General features: G+C 35.6%; 1 protein-coding gene across 1 annotated transcript; it reads right to left on the reverse strand.

Annotated features, from left to right (window-relative positions):
- Window positions 1-448: 448 nt before the first annotated feature.
- Window positions 449-21,141, reverse strand: STARD5 (StAR related lipid transfer domain containing 5). Its single transcript, XM_003755492.4, has 6 exons — window positions 20,840-21,141; window positions 19,967-20,016; window positions 19,381-19,513; window positions 13,045-13,162; window positions 8,127-8,220; window positions 449-3,206 (listed from the first exon to the last, which is right to left on the reverse strand). Exons 1-6 carry the CDS (start codon window positions 20,936-20,938, stop codon window positions 3,059-3,061), a joined length of 642 nt encoding a protein of 213 aa, XP_003755540.1. The 5' UTR covers window positions 20,939-21,141; the 3' UTR covers window positions 449-3,058.
- Between the last annotated feature and the right edge of the window lie 959 nt (window positions 21,142-22,100).

Consider the following 22,100-nt stretch of genomic DNA (forward strand, 5'->3'; position numbering starts at 1 on the left):
TGTTACAACAGGTAGAGAATGAAGCATGAAGAAAATATGCCAGTGAATGTGATTTCAATCCTCAACAGATTTCTTGAATATATTTTTAAATGGTCATAGAACTGGTCATGCCAGACAAGCCTTTTTTTCCCTTTTTTGACAAGCTTATTGAATTTGGTTTTCTACAAACAGGGTTACTGAACAATAGTAGCCCATACATAAATGACTTCACTAAATTGGTAGACAAGGAGCTCTTGTTTCCATATCCGATGTCATTTCTCATGTCCTCTTTGTGGATAGAAGGAAGAAATAGAACACATAGACAGATTCAAAGCAGGGAACTAAATTACAAGGATTCATGGCTTGATATCAGTTTGGAGAGACATCTCCAGTGAAGTGCCCCAGGGATTTGTGCTTCAGTGATTTCTCCATGATTGACTATAGTGTCAACGAAAGAAAAAAAAAATAGTCACAATGAACAAAAGCAGAATTTTAATGGTGCAAACACAATTATCCATATTCTTCACCCCGGAAATGCTTAGATTAAGCAACTATCACTTTCAAGTGAAGACATGGGGAAAGGCAGATGATCATTCAACTCTCAGCTCATTAAAACAAAAGTGAAAGACTTGAGCTATATCACAGACCTACACAGAATCACACAAGCTTCTCCAGCCTGTTCCCCTCAGCAAGGCTAATAATCTCTTTACATCTTGATTAGACCAACAAGTTGGGAATCACACCAATTACTTTAAATCCTTCCCACCTTATATACCTACTCCTCTAGATAAAAGGCATGTTATCTAGTTATTCCAAGAGTCAGCAAGAACGGGGTTCAAGTTCTTCCTGTGACATATGCCGACTATGTAATCATGGGCAATTCACTTAACTTCTCAGTGCTCTGGGCAACTCTCTTAAAACTATCAATTGCTAAAAAGTAGTGGATCTTCATTGGTAAGGATATTTCCTTATCTGGAAGTTCCCCACATCAGTGAAATCACAAGTCTAACTAATCCTTTTAACTTTTCATCTAAATTTTATATCACAAACTTTCAGTTGAAAGGTTCCTCAGAGGTCATATCTAGTCCACTCCTGACTTGAACAAGACTTCCCTGTCTGACATAACCCAAGTGGGTGTTCAGTTATCACTTGGACCCTTCAAAGAGAGTGAGAGGAGCATAGCATTTCCTAAAAGACCTCATTTTATCCTTGGGTAGCTCTAATTGTTAATAAGTTTTGCTTTTTTGCAACTTTTATTCTTTGAGACATCTACTGCTGTTTTCTGGTGCATCCTGAGTCTAAACCCTAATTCATGTGCTACACTTTGAAACACATGGAGAAGGCTATCATACACCATCAACCTTAAATCTCTCTTTTCCATTTTAAGCATTATGAAATGGTTTAGTCAACAATTAAATTTTATGGATGAGATATGTGCATGAATAAGAAAAGACATTGTAATCAATTTACAAGTTCAACTGAGACCACATTTTAACAGAAACATTTTATAAATATGGCTCAGACCACATAACTCTTCAGAGGTTGCACGATTAAGTTAAGGGTTAGAGTCAAATAATGGATAATAATAGAACAGGATCAATCAATTAAACATAAGTAACTTCCCATAGAAGTTGGCAATGAACACAAAATAAGTGTGTTGATAAAGTTTGTAGATAACAAAATAATCTGAGACATGGGATAGAAGTTTCCTTGGAAGAACAAAAGAGAATAAAATTACAAAGTCACTGAAAAGTAAAATTCAGCACAGAACAAGGAAAAAAAAATTCTTCATAATTAAAGCTACTCAGAAATAGAATGGATTTCCTCTGAAAGTAATAAATTCTCTAACTTTAATGTGGTTCCAAAAGAGAATGATTGACCATTAGTTGCTAATAGAATTCATACTCTAAGGGGAGGTTGTACTAGATATTTGAAGTCCCTTCCAACTTTAAGATCTTTATTAATGTTCACAAACTGGAGATCTGGACAAAAAAAGAGACAAAATAAAATACTCATGCTAGAAAATATCGAGGTTATAAAGTACTTACAAATACATTCTCATTGTATCTTTAAGTTAAAACAGGTGTTATTATTCCTATTTTTACAAATGAGAAATGGACTCTCAGAGAGGTAGAGAAGTTGTAGCCTCAGAGATGACTAGATTCAATGCTTTTTCAAAAGTATTATAGAAGCTTCTTAAAGTTCAATAAAGACAAATACAGGGTAATTATAAATAGGAAAAAGAACCAACTACTAAAATACAAAAGGAGGAAAAGACTATATAAGCATTACACAAAAATCTAACAAATCAAACAGCAAGATCCCAATAAATCTGAAAATCAGGTAGATTTTACCTTTGGTAGCCCTTGCATACCCAAATAGGGTCTGTCTTACTGAATAGTGCATTATATTCCTAAATTACGTTTCTATCTTAACTAAAATTTCTATTTCCTCAGTGCATAAAAAAATAATCTGATCAATGTAATTATCATTGAAGTATGAAATTCTATTAGAGTTAATCCTTAGGATTGTTCATTTAGAACTGGAAGATGTCTTAAATATCATGCAGGCTGAATTCCCTTATTTTATAGAAGAGGAAACTGAGGCCCAGAAGGATTAAATGATACAAAATATTACACAGATAGTAAATGGCAAAAACAAGAGTTTGAACCCATGTTTTCTCATTCAAAATTCAAAACTACTTCCATATTGACTGTGTAGGAATCATCCATAAATAAATGCCAATAAAGCCAAAGACAAGATATCTTATTCATTAAAAAACTTTACAAAATCTGCTTCCTTTTCTTTTGCTTTCCGTTTTCCTTTTTTTTGGGTGAAGGCCATGGAGAAGGTGGAAGAGAAAAGGTAATATGTTAGCTGGTGTCAAGGAAAGAAATCTTTGTTGGATAGCTTCGTTTTCTTCTTCTAGTTTTGTTTGTTTGTTGGTTTGTTTGCTTTGCTTGTTGGTTTTTAGAATGCAAACCCCAATCAGAGTTCTGCTATTTACCAGGTCACTTGTGTCCCAACAATTCCAGTTTCTGAATGAGTTAAATGGGATGTTTTTCCATGGAGAAGAGTGTCATTCTTGAAGTTTGTTCACTGCTTTTTGAAGATTATTGTAAAACTCAGCCATACTGTGAGGGAAAAAGGAGTTCACCACGTTCTGGGGAAGGTAGCCACTGAGGTCAGTCTGAAAGAAACTGACAACGTGGGTCTTGTTTGGCTCCCTGTGAAATCAAGAAATGCGTTATGCCATTATCCTATAGATACATATGCAAGAGCAATATAGGGTATGTTATAGAATTATAACATCTTGCTTTAGAACTGTGCAGAAAAAGTCATCTACTCAAAAGATATGACATCTTGGACATGTTATACAATCTTTTCTTAAATACTTATTATCTCACAAGGCACCCCAAGTTTTTGGTTAGTTCAGATTCTTAGGAAGTTCTTCCAAATTGTAAGTTGAAATTTTAGCTTTTACTCATTGATCCTCACCTAATCTCTGGAGCTAAACAATAAAACTAATCCCTTTATCCTATGAAAACAATTTAAAAATATTAAACGAAATCTGTGATGTCTACCTACTTGCTTCCCCTGATTCTTTGTAACTTGCTTTTCTTCTTTTGCCTAATTCTCCAACCCCAATTTGCTATTCTTAGGAGCAGCAGTAATCATAAATCAAGTTAAATGCTTCAGTTCCAGAAAATGGACTGAAACTTAGATCTTTCAGAAAGCAGGGACTTTTTAACACGTTAATTATTTATATAATTTCTTCTATAAACATTTATATTTAACTTAAAAAAAAATCAAACAATACATTCCATATATATAATTTAAGTTTTGTTCATGCTATCCAAAATAGACAGATAGGAAATAATTTGGCAGACTAATCCTAATGCAGACATGGCTAGTCTTGTTTTTTTCAACAAAATTCTTTATTGAAGACATATTATTCATCCTACATTTATTACTACGCCAGGGGTCAATGTGTAAGCATGTTGTAATTGGAAAACTTGAATGATACCTTCCCTGTCCTTTACCATCTGGACTCCTGCTTTTCCAGATGGTAAAGTAGGTGTGTTTTCACATCAATCCACAGAGTAGAAGGGGACCTCTTCTTATTAACCAAGGATAGAGCTTTAATTTGATTTGTGAGTAGCAAAGATTATCTACCCCTCAAAGAACCTAGGGGAATTGAATAGGTGAATGTTTTAATAGGACTCATATAGAAGATAAATGGGCAAGCGTGTGAGCAAACTGGAATAGGGTTCTACCGAGTTGTATTTTCAACTATGAACACCTTGTTGCTAAGAAAGCATAGCCCCTAATGGTGTCTTTTTCATACCTTGTTTTTTTTGTTTGGAATATATCACCTTTGCCTCTTATAGGCTTTACCTCAAAGACCTAAGCCAGGATTTGCTTTTTTTAAAAAAATTGTACTGTTTATTTATTTTTAATACACAATACTTTATGAATCATATTGAGCGAGAAAAATCAGAGCAAAAGGAAACAACCAAGGGATTTCCTTCCTCAACATGTCTTTCTTAATCTCCCTACATAGTACTTTCTCCCTTCTTAAATTATTTTTTTACTTATTTATCTGTAAAGTGAAGGCTCATTGAGGGAAAGGGTTGTAGATGTGTTTATGTGCCTAACTTTAGTATATTTGATAAATGTTTAATGACTTTAATTGAAGAGGTAGGCAGTATAAGTAATCAACATATTTTAGAGGTTTATAAATTTAAGTAAGTCAAATTAAAAAACCACTGAAGACTAAGTCAAATAGAAATCATGGCACAACTGCATATACTGAATAATACTGACTTCTCTTAAGATCAGCTCATTGAAAATACAATTGATTGGAAACAGCTTAATTGTCCCATGAGAATCATATTTAATATTTCATTATACCTCAAAATGATTTCTTTCAAGTACAGAAATCAAAATCAATAGTCTTTAAGAACAGTTATTAAAGAGACAGGAGATCTGAGAGATTAGGTGATTTGACCAAGATCACACAGCAGATAACAAATAAGAATCAGAGATAGCAGGAGCTTTTGGGTTTTAATGTAATTCATCCTTTTTCTCCACCAAGATCATAAGCCTCCTTTTCTCTCCCACTCCCACTCTCCCCACAAGCAGGAATCATGTATCCTTAGTCCCTGGCCAAGTGCTCTACATACCCTAAGTGATAAAATGTTTGATGATAATAGGGTTGGATACTACAAGTAGTCTTTCACTCTTGGGTAGTAACTTTACAGTAGTGGACCAGATTACTTACTTTGTGAGTAAACACGCAATATAATGGATCAATATGTCATGTTTGATATCTTGTTAAACTTCTTTAATGCAACTAGTGAAATATCAAAAATACTTTATTTACAAAAAAGTCATGAAGCATATGTTTCATTACATGATTCTTGGTGGTATCAAAGAATGCCCCAAATGAGATTTTGGTAAATGGAACAGATGCAGATTCTAGTGCATGGCACTGTTATTAAATTTTTCAGGGTAGGGGGAGAGGAACAAGAAAGAAGTCAAAATCGAGTCTTATCAAAGTCCATCTGGCCTTTTAGGGCCTCATTTTCTCTACTGGCAAAATGGAAATGACACTGTGGTAGAACTTGAAGCAAGGAGACTTGGTTCTGATCCTGACATCACACCTGTGGGAATCTGGAGTTGTCATTCCACCTCACTTTCCTTTTCTATAAAGTCTATTAAATACTACTTACAGTTACTATAGGGCTTTGGAAAATTTCTTTGTAAACCTTAATAGACTATAAAAATGAAATATCCTTATGGATAATAATACATAAAAATATTCTAAGGTCTTTAAAGCAAGATAACATGAATAAAGGAAGTCAAATGAACTTATTAATTGAATGACTACATCTAGAAATAGTTGTGTCGTCTTCTTGTAGCTCCCCAAACTCTCTACCTCCCAAGAATAAAAACCGTGAAAGGCATAAAATCCCAGCCAACACATCTTGTCAACATAAAGAAAAAGCACGAAAAGTGTTTGAAACCAGTAGCCCTGAACCCAAGTCAATGATCTTGAGATTAGGAAAACAAAGAATTATTCCTATCTTGAGCATTGTTCAGTTGTTTTTCAGTCATGTTTGACTCTTTGTGACCTATCTAGGGTTTAAGCAACTGGAGTGATTTGCTATTTCCTTCTATAGTTCATTTTATGGATGAGAAAACTTAGCCAAATGGTTAGGTGATCTTTCCAGGGTCATACAAAGTAGTAAGTGTCTAAGACTGGATTTGAACTTATGAAGATGTTTTTCTTACTCCAGGCCTAGCACTCTGAGCACTATAGTCACCTAGCTGAGTAGCAAAACTTCAAAGATCATTGAGTACAAACACTTTCCCCCTTTATTTCAGCACTAAGAAAACAGAGATGATATCTCAAGAGATACCCCACCTTGTAAGTGGCAGAGCTAGGATTAGAATTCAGTTCTCTCTTCTCATCTAGTGCTCTTTCCATCACATTAGGGGCTGTGGAAGCTATCATATCTTTAAAGTTTGTAACTGTTTAACTGTATATTTTTAAAACTACTTTTATTTTTAAAAATTTCTACAGTATTTTATATTTCCAATTTACATGTAAAAATAGTTCCTATAACCAATACCCACTGACCAAAACTGGGGGAGTAGTTTACACATGGAAAAAGAAGATATAAAGATTTGAGGAAAGAATGGCCCTTGACTTTGGGCTCACAAGGTTCACAGTTTCTGGGTTCATAGATCAGTCCTGTTGCTCTCTAACCATTTGATCCTGGGCAAGCCGGGATTCAGATTTCCCATGCTCCTAAAAATCCTTCTTCTCTTCTTCAAGTAAACAAGCACTCCCAAGTTCAGATAAAAAAACAATTTTTGGGTGTTACCAGGCACAGCTATTTGGGCTGGTCCCAGCTTGAGTCATAAGGGATTTAGAATAGCAGCAAGTGATAGGGTGAAGATATTGATTTATCTGGTGACTCAGTTCTGGAGCTATCTCAGTTCTGTTTCTATTCAATTATGGGTCTAGCCTAATTTCTGTCTTGTGAGAAAACTTTATTCAACTGTGGAAATTGTCAGAAAACTTTATTGCATTATTTAAATTGCATCACCTCTCTCTGCTGCTTCGAAATCCTTAACTGAGCTCACGAGAAACCTGGTCAGATCCAAAGACAGAGGAGTTTTCTCACAATTATATCTTTCAAGCAATGCATGCGTCTTATCTGAAAACTAGCCCTTCACTGAAGGGGGGAGGGGATTATTATTGATAATAATCAATTATTATTTCTGTGTTCCTTTGATTGAATATAGTCACTTAGGGGAAGCAGGACATTTCTTTTTTCTCATTTCAGAGAATTGTACCTGTTTGTTTTCCTCCAGACTTGGAAAGTTCCTAATCTTTCCTCAAATTAGAAATTAGATTACATATTTTGTAGTCTAGTTTTACTTGAGTAATCGTTTTTAATACATACCAATTTGTCCCATGCCAAATCTGAGGAAGACCACTGATTTCAATTTGTTATGCAATTGGATGCATTGCTTAATAAATCGATATGCTCAGAAGCTCAAACCTTTGTTCCCTTAGTCATTTCATCTTTTACACACTACAACAGGCAACCTGAATAAACTGATCAAGGTTTAATTAAGGAGAGATGACCTAAATTAAGGACTGAGAATCCTCCTTCTTACTATTAGCTTTATCACTGATTGGATATATTTTTTAACTTCTTTGTCTCAATTCTTTGAAAATCATGGGTGGTAGAAATACACAACAGTGGCAAATTATCAATTTGCTTTCAGTTTATACATTATTTCTCATACCATTGAAATCACAAGTCCTGTCCAAAATTCAAAATTATCAACCTTATAGGACTGTTGCAAAAAAAGTGCTATGTAAACCTTAAAGCACTATATAAATGGAAATTATTTATTCATTTATTTTGAGTAATATAACCCAAATTTCCAAAGTGAGTCCTGACTTCATATTTTAAAAATCTCTTAATTTTGCCTATTTTAATATAAAACTATCATTCTACCTTAACTATATGCATGTGTGCATATGTTCTTGTACACTCCCTCCCTGCAACACAAAAATTGGTGCAATGAGTTTATGTATACAAGACAACAAATTTTTTTCTTACCCTGGAACAGGTTCACAAAAGCAACCACATGGATGATTAAACCCTCTCACAAAACCGGATTGTGGAGGACAAGGTGGATAGTCTACGTAGGTAGCTAGAAAACAAAATACAGAAGAGTAGTCACTGACCTTGATTTAGTGTTAAGAATATTCAGAAAATTTAACTGTATGAGATGCCACAAGGAGGGGTCAAGGGAAGCAGGGACAAAGGACGCTGCCTAGGACTAATATGTAGGAAATGTGAACAGTATGCCATGGAAAGGGAATTTCAGGATACAGATATGAGAAGAAATGAGAATAAGGCTGTCAAGAACTTGTAACCATTGTCAGATTAAATTCCTATATGTTCAGAAACAGAGACTCTGAGACTTAGAAGAATTCTTAGAGATCATCTATACATAGACATTCCCCCTGTCCAACCCCAATCTTACAGCTGAGGAAACTTGAACACAGAACTTGGAAGTGACCTGTTCAAAGTCACCAAGGTAGTAATGAAGCAGAGCTGGGGCTTCTGACCCTGTGCTCTTGCTATCACCCAATATAGTTCAACCTCCAAGATAAGAACTCTGAAATACCTTTATTTGATAATAATCTCCTATCATTCCATCTCTCCCTGTGCTTAATGCCTCTCGGACTTATTCTTTATCTTCTCCATGACCTTCAATGCAGGCCATCAACCCCACTACTTTTGTTACAATTTCCTCCCCAATTTTGATATTCTAGTGACCCATTTAACTCTACGCTATACTCCCTACCAGCTAGTCAATTGGCAATTATTTAGGGTTGGGGATTCAAAGAAAGGCAATGTTGTTTTGCAGTAGGATGGTGTCTTATGTATTTGGGCCTGCAGGTCATAGCATTGTTGTTGTTCAGTTTATAGTCATATCTGACAACTTTGTGACCCTATATTGGGTTTTCTTGGCAAAAATACAGGAATAATTTACCATTTCCTTCTCCAGCACATTATGGCAAACATGTTAAGTGACTTTCCTACAGTCTTACAGCTAGTTAGTGTCTGAGACCAAATTTGAACTTAGATCTTCTTGACGCCAGTCCCAGGAATCATCTAGCTTCTTGGTAAAGATTAAGTATTTAATTAACATTCATCACTTAATTTACTGAAATCTTTCTCTAATTTATCTTAATTCTGGTGCCTTCTGTCTGTTATTATCTGTTTATCCTGTATATAGATTATATATACTTGTGTTGAATCCTCCATTATCTTGGAAACTTTTTGAGGCAAGAGACTATCTTTTACCTCTTTTTGCAAATTCATAGCTTAGCACAATTCCTGATATATAGTAGGCGATTAATAAATATTTGTTTATAGATTGTCATTAAAATAGCTTTGGTGGTTTCTGATTGCCTCTGAAGCAAAACATTATCATTTCTATTTGACCCTGAAGGGCCTTCATAATCTGGGCCTAACCCATTTTAACAAATCTGTTTTCTGTTATTTACCTTCACATGGTAGACTTCTAGCCAATTTGATGTTCTCCTTACATAGCACTTCACTTCTTAACTTAATGCTCTCTCCTGTGTCTCTGAGATGTTTTCCTTTCTTACCTTTACCCTTTGCAATCTCTGGCTCTTGAGGGAGCTCAAATGAAAGCTCCTTTTAAGGTCACTTTTCTGATTCTCTCAGTTGCCAGGGCTCTCTATCCTAGCCCTCTGCACCCCTTAAGTTACTTTGCATTTATTTTATAAGTATATTAACTTCTCTTTGTAAATGTTATATCTACTCAGAAGAATGTAAGTTTTTAAGGCCCAAAATGGTTTCATTTTTGAAAGCACCTAGCATACTACCTGAAGCATAGTAGTTATTTATTAATGTTTGTGGAATTTAATTGATTAGCAAATTTCATTTACCAGGTTTATGAGCTTAACATCATCCAGCACAATGTCCTCTGCAAATATATATACATCTGGGGAACTTTAGCACCTTGAGGGAAGACTTCTCTCCTTTTAACTTCCCCTAGAAGGTCCTCCATGACCAGAAAAACATTCTTGTATCTCTCAGTTTAATGATTCCTTCAATACTAATAACCAAAGGTTCCAACAAAGCGATTTTCATCATTATAATCATACTAGTGTAGGAGGCTCTTGTAGCAGTCTCTAAAGTAACATTTTAGGTTATTGAATCAAATGCTTGTTGTTATTTTTTAAAAACAAAACAGTGGGGTTTTTTGTTTTTGTTTTACAAATGTACACCATGAGCGCTGCAATACAAGATGATCAAATGTTCCATGAAATGATATTTGTTTTATTTTTGGATCCTTGATAAAAGCAACTCATATCAGAGATGAGAACAACTTACAGTTTACTTAGTCCAAGGCATTTCTAAAAAAGAACCCTTCCTTGTAACATATTCACTAAGTATGTGTTCAAGACAACCTGTGAGAGGGAACCCTTGCTTAGGTTTGGGGAAAAAGGTTTTTGGGGAGCTAGAAATGGGCTTTCCAAGGAGAACCTTCCATTGAACTACAATTTTCTTTTGTTTTATATATCATTGGATCATATATTTAAAGCTGGAAAAGAGCTAAGAGATGATTTATAGCTATTCTTCCATCATAAAGATGAAAAAATTGAAACTTAGAGATGTTAAGAAATTTAACTAAGTTGAAATGGGTAGTAAGCATCAGAGGTCAGATTTCAATCTATGGATTCTGACTACAGAACCTATGCTTTTTCTACTTTGACATCATTTATAGTGAGAATCTCAATATTTATATGATTCATTTTCCTCCAGTAATATGTTACCTGGGACACTGGATGAAATTTTGAAAAACAAACAACTAATTTAATGTTTAGAGATTTTTTAAAATTGTGAGTCTTAGCACTTCCCGACTCACCTTCTATTATTTTACTATATTTTTGCTTTTACTTCACTGTAGAATTGAAAGAGGATAAAGCAGAATCAAGCTCCATTTTATATCTTTATTTGTTTTATGGTTTTAGTTGGTCAAAAAACTCATCAGTTGGTGGTCAATCTATAAGTGAGTGAATCTCTTTATGTTTAGGCTGGTCTTAAGAAAGTTTTCTTTTTTTTTTAACAATTGATATCTCTGGTTTTTATGTCACCTACATTTTCTAATGTATTTTTCTTTTTTCTCTTAGATTAGAAATCTCTTTTTCTAGTTTGAGGTCTAGAGAGGACATCTCCTCCTAGAGAGAAATAACTTATAATAGAGAATAAAAAAAAAAAAATTAAGCAAAACTAGCTAACATATTAAAAATTCTGAAATTACATAGTGTTCCATACTTATAGTTCTCCAGTTCTGCAAAGAAGTAGAAAGTGTGAAGATGCTTTTCTAGAAGACTTTTTTAGCATAATGGAAAGTTCCATAGCTTATGTTCTTCCAGCATAACCTTCAATAATTCAATCATTTTTAATGGATGAACAGGTCCCAGAACAGGAATTTGTGGAGGACTGGATAAGTACACAACTCACATATAAGAAATTAGCATTTAAAGACATGATAGGATCACAGAACTGAAAGAAACATTAACAATGTCACCTAAAGGTAGTAAGTGGAATGGTAGTTAGAACACAAGGATTGAAGTCAGAAAGACCTGAATTGAAACTTGGCTTCCAGACACTTAATTGTGTGAACCCAGGAGAGTAAATTAAATTATAGCTGCCTCACTTTTCTCAACTGTAAAATAGGGCTAACAATAGTTCCTGTTTTACAGGATTAATGTGAGGAGCAAATGAGATAATATTTGAAAAGTGCTTAGCATACTTAAAAAATGCTTGTTCCCTTCTTCCTCCCCCCACTTCTCATTTTAAAGATGAGGGAATTGAGGACAAGAGAGATGAAATACCTTGCCCCAAATTACATAAGTAGTAAACAATAAAACTAGGATCCCAGATCCATGACTGTCTAAACCAAATCACCTTCAAAATAATGAGCTTTTTAGATAGTGTAGAAATAATTTCCAGCTAGGGCCTTCAAAATAAACACTTAATGCTAGAAAAGCAAAATTCCCAGGGTTTCCTCGCGGACCTCATGAACTATAATAAGAAATAGCAGAAGGGTAGAATAAGGTCCACTTAACCCTGAGATACTGTAACTCTGCAGCTTATATAATTCTGACTGAATGACAACAAGCCCAATGTAAAGTTCTCATATTCTCTGGCATCAACCACCCATTCCACTTATGATATTTAATGTGTCTCTGATGTTATGGTTCTAGTGGTCATAGAATGGAGGCAGAAATGAAGTGAGAATACAGACATGAGACAATGCAGAAGCAAAATTTTATAAGCAGAAAATATAATCAGCAAGAAAGTTCAAAAGGCAAAAAAAGAGATGAGGTATTGTATCTTTGTTGGATATTTATGTTACATCATTTTATGCTATTCATTATTACAGGCTTATGCTACTCATTATTTGTCTTAGTCTCTAATAAATTCCAGGATCAGGATTATTCAAAATGAGTTTTGGCGTCATGGAAAATATCAGCTCTACTAGGTTTCTAAACTTAAAGAAGTGACTATAAATGAAACCATGAACTAAAAATAAAAGTAAACTCCTAAATCAAAAATTATGTGCTCTGATTTCTCTCATTGAAATCCTCTCTCTCTGCATCCCTACTTAGGAGAAGGGGTCCCTAGAAAATGATCTAAGTCAAAATATGGATGAGGAAGGCCCCAAAGAATTTATTCTCTTTTGTAAATTAAAAGAACAATAAGGGATATCATCTGCTTAGAGAGGGGTGGGATAGGAAACGAAAGGAAGTAAAACTGAAAGAAAAGAAAAGGTTGGAACTAGTTGGTGTAGAGGAGATGGGAAATGGAAATTTCTCCCCTTCTCCCACCTCCACAAAGACAGCTATGCAGTAGTGGTGAGAGCTCAAACAACAAAACATATACCCTGAAATGAAAAAACAAAACAAAACACAAAACTACAGCTCACCATTAGAAGATATAGTCCCATCATCATATTTCTTGACTAGTACCAGGTCTACGAAGTCTCTAGGAGAAATAAGTTTCATGGCAGCTGATGGTGTGATTGTTCTGATTATGAAAAGATCCTGTCAAATTTATGAAAAAAATGTATCTGTATATTACCCTTTCAATAATAAAATCTCCTTGATTCTTTTTTTTTTTTTTTTTAAACATAGTTATATCCTAACAGAGCTCTTAAGTTATAGTTCTAGAGCTGGAAGAAATCTTAGAGATCATCTAGTCAAGAAATGTGAAACATGAAGTTCATGGGTCAAATGCAGCCCACAACAGTGGGCTGAGTGCACTGAGTGCAACTCAAATCAGATTAAAATGTAACCTGGAAATATTTAACAAAATAAATAAAAATATAATAAACCATGGGTTAAATTTACATTTTAAAATTAAATCAACATATGGTATGCAGAGATCTTTTATGCATAGTTTAGGGGCCCCCATTTCTATTTGAATTTGATTCCACTGACCTAGACTAACCTCTTCATTTTATAAATGAAAAAAAATCAGGCCCAGAAAAATTAAAGTGAAGTGATTAGACTACAGTCACATAAATACTCAGCAATAGAAACAGTATTCTAACTCAAGTCCTGGGATTTCAATGCTATTGTTCTTTCAACTTTATCATGAAAAAAAAAGGTAGCATAAGGTTAGTGTTATGCTTTAGGAAAAATAGCAATGAAATAACAACAAAATGAGACATTTCTTAAAAAAGAGACTACCAAAGAAGAAATTAACAGGGAGTAGCACCAATGTCACTGGTGGGAACTTGGGGAATAACTGAAAGCAATGGCTGCTGAGAGCCTCATCTCATGTTTCCCTATATATGACTGAGGCTCTACAGTCTCTGGGGAAAAATTGTTCTTTGGTGGATATCTTTTTTTTTTTTTTCCTGTGAGTTCTTTTTGCTTTTTTCAACCAGAAAAAATATTTTATATTTTATTTCTTGTTGGGGGAAGGGGAAAAGAGATTAAGTAATAATTAAGAGAATCCTAGAAAGGAGAAAAAAAATGAAACAAAATGAGGACAGCCACAGCAAATAGCAGTAAACTTTCACATCTATAAAGAAAACCTGCTTTCTAAGCATCATGCATGTTACATACATATAAAACTAAATTTAAAATCTGTATGGTAAAATTGAAAATATAAAGAAAAACTATTTTTCCTTAAAGCTTTTCCAGACTTTAGGAAAACTCATTGGAAAGGTGGATGGTGAGTTGAAGACAAAAAAGCCCTTCTTACAGAAACGGATAAAAGATGGTAAGCTAGAGAAGATCCCAGCCTTCTCCAACCCTGAAACAACTGAAACTCATCCAAAGGAAAGTGCTTTCAACAGAAGACCACTTGCTTGGTCTATTCAGTTAGATTTCCCTACAGAGATTTCTGGCAGGATCTCTATAGATTATTCAGAAGGAGTGTTCCAAGAGAAATCTGATGAAATGTTAAGACTATCTTTTCCTTATTAAAAATCCCTCTAAATGTTACCTAATATATTTTCAGACAAATTCTTGTCTGAGGACATGGATGACTATGTCATTTTGGAATCTATCTTTTATAAATGATTTGGATGTGGGTTGATCAAGGTCAAATTAAATAAAATTGATTCTGGCAGACTGAAAACTAAATACAGACTACAGTATTAATATTTTTTTTTTTTTTTGGTACTTAATTTTCGTTAAAATCATTGGGTATCAGGCAAGGATAAGGAAGGTACAGATATCATCATATTTTCATAGATGAAAAGCTAAGGATCAGACAGGTCAAGTGAGGTATCTCTGGTTGAATTCCATTTAGCGGTCTGTCATCTTTCTACCAAACTGTACTATTTCTCTACAATGAGAAGATCCTCCTGTTATTTCCTATTGGCTTGGGATTAGCCTAGCTCTTTTGAGTGACATCATTTTTAAAAGGATAATATGAATAATTCTATTTCAGTGAAACCTAGTATACCTAGACAGATAAGTGGTTCAAGGAGACATGAGTTCAAAAATAGCCTCAGACACTTATTAGGTCTGTAATCCCAGGCAAGTCATTTAACCTCTCTCCTGTAAAATGGGGATAATACTACTATCTATCTCTCAGGGTTGTGGTGGGAACAAAATGAGAAAATGTTTATAAAGCAGTCTACAAATCTTAAAGGACCATAAATGATTGTTCCTTTTTTTTTAAACCTATTTGCCATCCCAGATTTCCTTGGATTTTGGAGTAAATGAAGTTGACATCCTTTACAGTTATGATGAAGCTCTTTCTTTAAATTACCTACTGCTTGCTATTGAGGTAAAATTTAAAGTATAAAAAGCACTAATCTGGTACTCAGGAGAAATGGAGTTTAATTCCTTTCAGGGAATGCCTGTGTGACCTTAGAAAAGATAAGTCACTTCTTTTGACCTTACTTTTCTTATCTGTAAGAGGAGGCAGTACCAAATGCTCAGCACTTCTGGCTTGGATGGATGGGAAAGATAGTTTTAGGGGTATAGTAGTTCAATCCAGGAGATGGGGCATTAGTACTTGGAATTAGGAAGCTCTGACTTTAAATCTTGGCTCTGCCACTCAGTAGCTGGGTGACCTTTAATAGGGCACTTTTTTGGGGCCTCACTTTCCCCATCTGTAAATGAATACTTTGCATTCAAAAGTTTATAAGGTTCTTTCAAGCTCCATAACTAGGATTCTATAACTTTTGAGGTCATTGACTCTCATTATCTTGGAATCACAGATTGAGAGCTAGAAGAGACCTTAGAGGTCATTGAGTCCAACCCACTTTATGAAAGAGGAAACTGAGACTCAGAAAGATAAAAAGAAAGTCACACAAGTTATTTGTGGCAGAGTCTGGGTCCAAATTCTATTTTTTCACTTCAATATGAATGTTTCCTCATTTTATAGAAGAACCAAAAGGATAGAATGGCTTGCCCTTTTGTGGCAAGGCCAGAACTCAGAATGCAGGGTTCCTGAATCCCAAATTCTCTTGATTTCCAAGGTCCTTTTAGCTCTAAAATTATGTGATTTTATCATCAAAAAGAAATTAAAAAAAAATTAATGCTCATAGAACATAGAACACAGCCAATAATGGTTTCATATAAGAATATTGTTTTAGGATTACAGGATCTTCCCAAAATGTTGTATTTTCTATTAAAAATAATTTATATCTCACCACTCTGTCCACAAGAACATAACAACATGTGAAAAGAGGTTACATAAAATCAAGTCAAGCTTATTCATCAAGTAAGGTAGCTCAGAAGATACAGTAAAGGACAGGAGGCAGGAAGATCAATTCAATTCCTATCTTGGTTGGTAACATGCTAACTATATGACCTTGTCTCAGTTTCCTCATCTGTAAAATGGGAACAATAAGAGCACTTAGCATGTAAGATTGGTATAAGGATCAAATGAGTCAATACACAAAACAGTTTGCAAACTATAACGATATAAATACTTCGTTATTATTGTTACACTTGCATAAACGCTTTCACCTGATTTAATTATTTCTCATATACTTAAGGAAAAAAAGGCATCCTAGCTTTACAAAAAAGTAAAGTAGAGAAAATTTAAGTAATCTCCCCTGAGACCTTAAGCCAGTCTATGGGGAAATCAGACCAAAGGGTCACATCAATGATGGGAACTCAATCCAGGAAAATTATGTTGCCTTACAAAGTACTGAAAGACATTAAGAATTTCTGTTGTATTCAAATGCCACAAAATAGTTAAAGTGACAAGAGACAAGTATGTGGTTCAGTGGATAAAGATCTGGACTGAGGGTCATTAAAATCTCTTCTTAAAATCGAATCTGGTTTCAGACAATTACTATTTGTGTGACCCTGAGCAAGTCATCTAACCCTGTTTGTTTGCTTCAGTGCCTCATTTATAAAAATGAGTCAGAGAAGAAAATAGTAAACCCCTTCAGTATCCTTGACAAGAAAATTACATGAGTTGGATAGGACTGAAATGATTAAACAACAACAACAAAAAATGTCATGAGGTCAGAATGCCTCATTTATCCTTGATGTGCCTTCCGCATGTTATCTACATAGTAGTCCACTGAATGAATGGAATTCTGAGAACCAGGATCAGGGTGCTCTTATATTTTGTTTAAGTTTGATGTGTTTTATTTTTATATTACAGACATTTTCAAACATTACTTCCTGCCTACGAGAAGTCTCTTGAAACAAAGTAAAACAATTAAACAAAACTAACAATACCTGATCTGAAACCGTGTGCAATATTTCACATGTGTAGCAACTCTCAAGCTCTCTATTTCTTAAAAAATTAGCTTTTAAGAGAAACTTATGTTCTTTCTCTTCCATCTCCTCAATCCCACTAAAAAAGAGAAAGCTAAAAAAAAAATCCTTAAAATAGATATTCTAAAGTCAAGCAAAACCAATTTTTTTTTTATTGACTGTGTGTAAAAATTAGTAAATCTCATTCTGCCTCTGTCAGGATATAGATTGCACATTTCATTACCAGTCTGGTCAATTTTAAATATTCTGGATTTTTAAACATCCCTGATGGAAAAATTGCAGCTGAGAAGAAATTAGGAAGTACAAATATGGGAATCAAAAGAAAATTAAAAGATTAAATAAAAGGACCAAGGAAATCTTCCAAACCACCCACATTAGTAATCATAGGATCAAGGAAAGGAGTGGCAATAAAGCCAGTAACCACACTAATCAAGGTAGTTACTATTCTACTAGGAAATAGCAAACTAGTTACTTAGTTACCTAATACTGCACCTATCTTGTTTAGGGTAAAGAGAGGAGGGTAGAGGACATAGCCAAAATACAGTATTAAATGAGTGAGGCTTGGTGTTCCCATTATGATTCCCCCACCTCTTTTTTCATCATGATCCTTTCAACTTAAAACCCAGAAGTCTGGACAAATCAAACAATATCAAATATAAGAGCTAGTGTCTAATGTAATCCACTGATTTCACATATTAGAAAAGAGAGAGAATTCAACTAGATTGTGATCCTTAGCTGGAATGTATGGATAGATTTCAGGAAGCTGGTGAACTTAAAAGAAGAAAAAAATGTCATTTTTATTTTTATTTTCCTCTAAATGATATTTAGCATTTCTGCCAATGATTTAAAAGTAGCATTCTGGAAAGGGGTCTCTATGGCCAAAGGGATCTAAAAAAAAAAGTTTAAAAACTTTTGAGCTAGATGATCTTCCAGACCTTCCAGGTCTAACTACCAGGAATAATTAATACTTTATTATGTCATGAGGTCAACCATCCATGTCATGCTTTTCAAAACATTATAGGGCCATCATGACAAGCAGTCATGAAATGTTAGAGCTGGAAGGAAACTTGGGGATCAACCAATCCAATCACCTTATTTTATAAATAAACCTGAGACTTGCTCAGGGTCACATAGCAAATAAATGGCAGAAACAAAGTAGGTCTTCTGACTCCTAATTGAATGTATTTCTCATACTTAGTGCTTCCTTCTAACTTTTATCACTATAATATTCTATAACCAATATGTAAAGAGGTAATAATTAAATTACTATGTGATTTGGACCTATGATTTCATTCCTGTGAATTAATCCTGGTGTGAAAATTCCTTTCACTAGGCCTGGAGAGACTTACATGAACTGATGCTGAGTGAAATGAGCAGGACCAGGAGATCATTATATACTTCAACAACAATACTAGATGATGACCAGTTCTGATGGATCAGGCCATCCTCAGCAACGAGATCAACCAAGTCATTTCTAATGGAGCAGTAATGAACTGAACTAGCTATACCCAGAAAAAGAACTCTGGGAGATGACTAAAAACCATTACATTGAATTCCCAATCCCTATATTTATGCACACCTGCATTTTTGACTTCCTTCACAAGCTAATTGTATAATAATTCAGAGTCTGATTCTTTTTGTACAGCAAAATAATGTTTTGGTCATGTATACTTATTGTGTATCTAAGTTATATTTTAATATATTTAACATCTACTGGTCATCCTGCCATTTAGGGGAGGGGGTGGGGGGGGTAAGAGGTGAAAAATTGGAACAAGAGGTTTGGCAATTGTTAATTCTGTAAAGTTACCCATGTATATATCCTGTAAATAAAAGGCTATTAAATTAAAAAAAAAAAAAAAAAGTTCCTTTCACTGATACAAATCATCAATTTGCCGGTAACTTGAATCTTGGAAAGATGTCTGGGGAACTAAGAGGTTAAATGATAGCCATCATATGTCAAAGACAGGACTTCAACCCAATATTCCCGACTCCAAAGTTGGCCTTCTATCACTGAGCACACAGGGATTATCATGATTAATATTGTATTTAAGGTGGCTTACATCTTTGATCAATTCAAGAACTTGTAAGTCTTTCACGTTATCATCCCATTTTGCCCGTAGTCCATTATCTGCCGGGGCTAAGAATTTCCAAACCTCTTCAGGGATGCCATATATGATTCCCTCTCCTTTGTACCTGGGAGGAGGAGAGGAAGAAAAATTGGCACTGAGGTATTACAACTCATCTTTGGAGAAATTGTTATTCATTTATTTGATAAATATAGAGTGAACAGAGAAGCCATTATCAATGGTCTTTGTACTCCCAGAATTGTGTTCATTAATAAATACTTCCTAATGATGCACTTAACAAATGCTTCTTGATTTAATGAATCATTGAGTGATAACTGAGAGGAAAATCAAAAGCTTATCAGCCCACTTCCCCTTATGTCTGTATATAACCCATCTGTGTTTCCACATTCCATTTGAATTTGATGAAAATGAGTTGTTTCAAATTAATTTCCAGAAAAATAGTCCTGATGGACTGACCTCAAGAGGTCCTTGTATTATCCTACGGAATTTAGTAAGTGTGTAGGATTTTAGCGATAAAGACTCAGCATCTTCTGTAGTTCAAAGAAACACATTAACTTACAGGTTCCCAGGAAACTCCGTAGAAGGCCTCCAAGAAATTGTAACTCCTTTCTGTTAACACAATTATTGAAGAGAAAAAACACTTGATAAGGAAGTCTCAATCTGACTTAAAATGTCATTGGAATTTTCAAATTACATCACCCTCTCAGGTGCTTTACAAACAAAAAAAAAACTTTACACAATTTAGAGCCTCTATTAAAATTCAGATTTTTCAAGAAGTGAAACCGTTTATTTACCACCCAAGCAAGGCTTATGCATTTTCAGGGAAACATAGTCATAACCTACCTATCTTTATATCTCCTCTGTCTAACTCAATGTAGGTGACTTGTTAACATTGGTTGAATGAAAATTTCTGTTTACGATTTCTGAGAATAAAATCCTCTTTTATGTGGGAGCTCTGAATTTTCGGCTTGATTCATCTAGAGCAGTTTTGAGTTCTGAGATTCCATTGGGGGAGAGTGGATATTAGAACTCTTGGAAATTTTCAGGCATGATGGGACTCAAAGCGATTGTGTGATTGAGGAAGGTGGAGGCTGGGTGTGTGTGCTAATGAGACTCGAGAGGGTACGGAGGCATCATGGAGTAGATAGAACGTCTGAGGAGGGGAAAATCCTTTGTTTTGGGTAGAAGGAGCAAAGACTAGAACAAGTACTAAGGCTGTGAGAAGAGCGCAGAGGCCCGGAAGAGGCGGGGGAAGAAAGAGGGAGCTGGCAAGAAGGGTGAGCAGAGCACCGTCCCCCAAGGAAACATAGATTTAGAGGGAGAATACACTGTGCCAGCGGGATGGAGGAAGGAGAAAAAGCGAAGAATCTAAGTTCTCAGTTGGTACCGCCCCAAGTCCGACTGTCCGGTCCCCAGGGGCCCCATCACTCACGCCGCTCCTACACGTCTTCCATCCACTCTCATCCTTTCGGTAGAGCAACATTTTTTCGGCCACTGCCCCGGACGTCTCGGCAGCCTGAGCTGGGTCCATGGTGAGAAGTGAGTGGTGCCCTACGGAGGCAGGCACACTCAGAGCTGACAGTCCTCACCACGTGGGGCGGAGTCGGGCCCAGACCCCGCCCCCATCCCATAGATTGGACCGAAAGTCCCCATTCTCGGGGACCGTCCCTCTCATTCCCGGGTTGGCCCTTCAAGGCAAGGCCTCATACGGTCTATCCAATGAGCTCTGATTTTCGTTCCTAGCTTCCTGATCTCTAGTTTTTGTGGAATCCAGCTCTGCCTGGTTTTGCAAAGAAGGCGCCTGGGGCTTCCCTGGTTGGTAAAGGTCCGGAGACGCCCGTGGCGAGATAGGCGGAGCGAATCCCAGCTCCAGTGTTATGTAAAAAAGAATCAAATTCAGCTAGTCTGGGACCGGTGCTGGGCCGGACTAGAATTAGAGTTGCCTACACCCTCTACTTTCTCCTACCAGGAAGAGAGTTTTTCCGACCTTGCTACTCTCACCTGACCTCAGCAAAACACCTCTTTAGAATGAATAAGATGAATAGGATGACCTTAGAATGAATAGGTCATCCTATCTCCCCCGCTCTTAGGAAGTCCCACGTGAAAAAGCATCCCAATTCTGTAAAAGATAACTTGCTTTCTGGATTTCGTTCCTTCTGAACTCCTGGAGGTCCCTATAACCATGGGCAAGTCGCTGATTGAATTCGAATAGGAGCCTGGGATAGGATCGAATTTCAGGGGATTCGTGAACTTGGGTGGGGTAAAAAAAAAATGCGCTTTCATTTTCAATAACTAAATGAACTTTTAACATTTTCTTCAGTTATTTAAATGCCATGTCTGGAAGAAGTCCCTAGAAGTTGCTGGATTGTCAAAGGGGGCTGGAATTATGGCACCTGGGACATTCCCTTGAGCTGAGGCTGGGCCATCGTCAGAGTTTAAGATCCTTATCACCTCTTATCTGGATCATTTCAGTAGCCTACAAATCAATTTCTCCACTTCAGACACTCCATTCTGTTCTCTAATATACAGCTGTCAAAGTGATTTCCCCCCTACAATATAAATATGACCATATTTCAATTGTCTCTAGGTTAAATATAAACTCATCTAAAATTTAAAACTTTTCAAACTGCTTCATGATGCCTTTCAAACTTTATTACACATTACTCTTGTTTACACCCATTTCACTGCAGCCA

The sequence above is a fragment of the Sarcophilus harrisii genome, chromosome 2 (genome assembly GCF_902635505.1).
Source record: "Sarcophilus harrisii chromosome 2, mSarHar1.11, whole genome shotgun sequence".
In the NCBI taxonomy this organism is placed as follows: Eukaryota; Metazoa; Chordata; class Mammalia; order Dasyuromorphia; family Dasyuridae; genus Sarcophilus; species Sarcophilus harrisii.

Bases quoted from the DNA above. Each gene is read 5' to 3' on its own strand.
- STARD5 (XM_003755492.4), bottom strand. From the start codon at position 20,938: ATGGACCCAGCTCAGGCTGCCGAGACGTCCGGGGCAGTGGCCGAAAAA. The intron at 19,514-19,966 runs GTAAGTTAATGT...TCCTCCTCCCAG, and splicing joins ACGGAGTTTCCTGGGAACCT to GTACAAAGGAGAGGGAATCA. The intron at 3,207-8,126 runs GTAAGAAAAAAA...TTGATTTCACAG, and splicing joins TTTTGTGAACCTGTTCCAGG to GGAGCCAAACAAGACCCACG.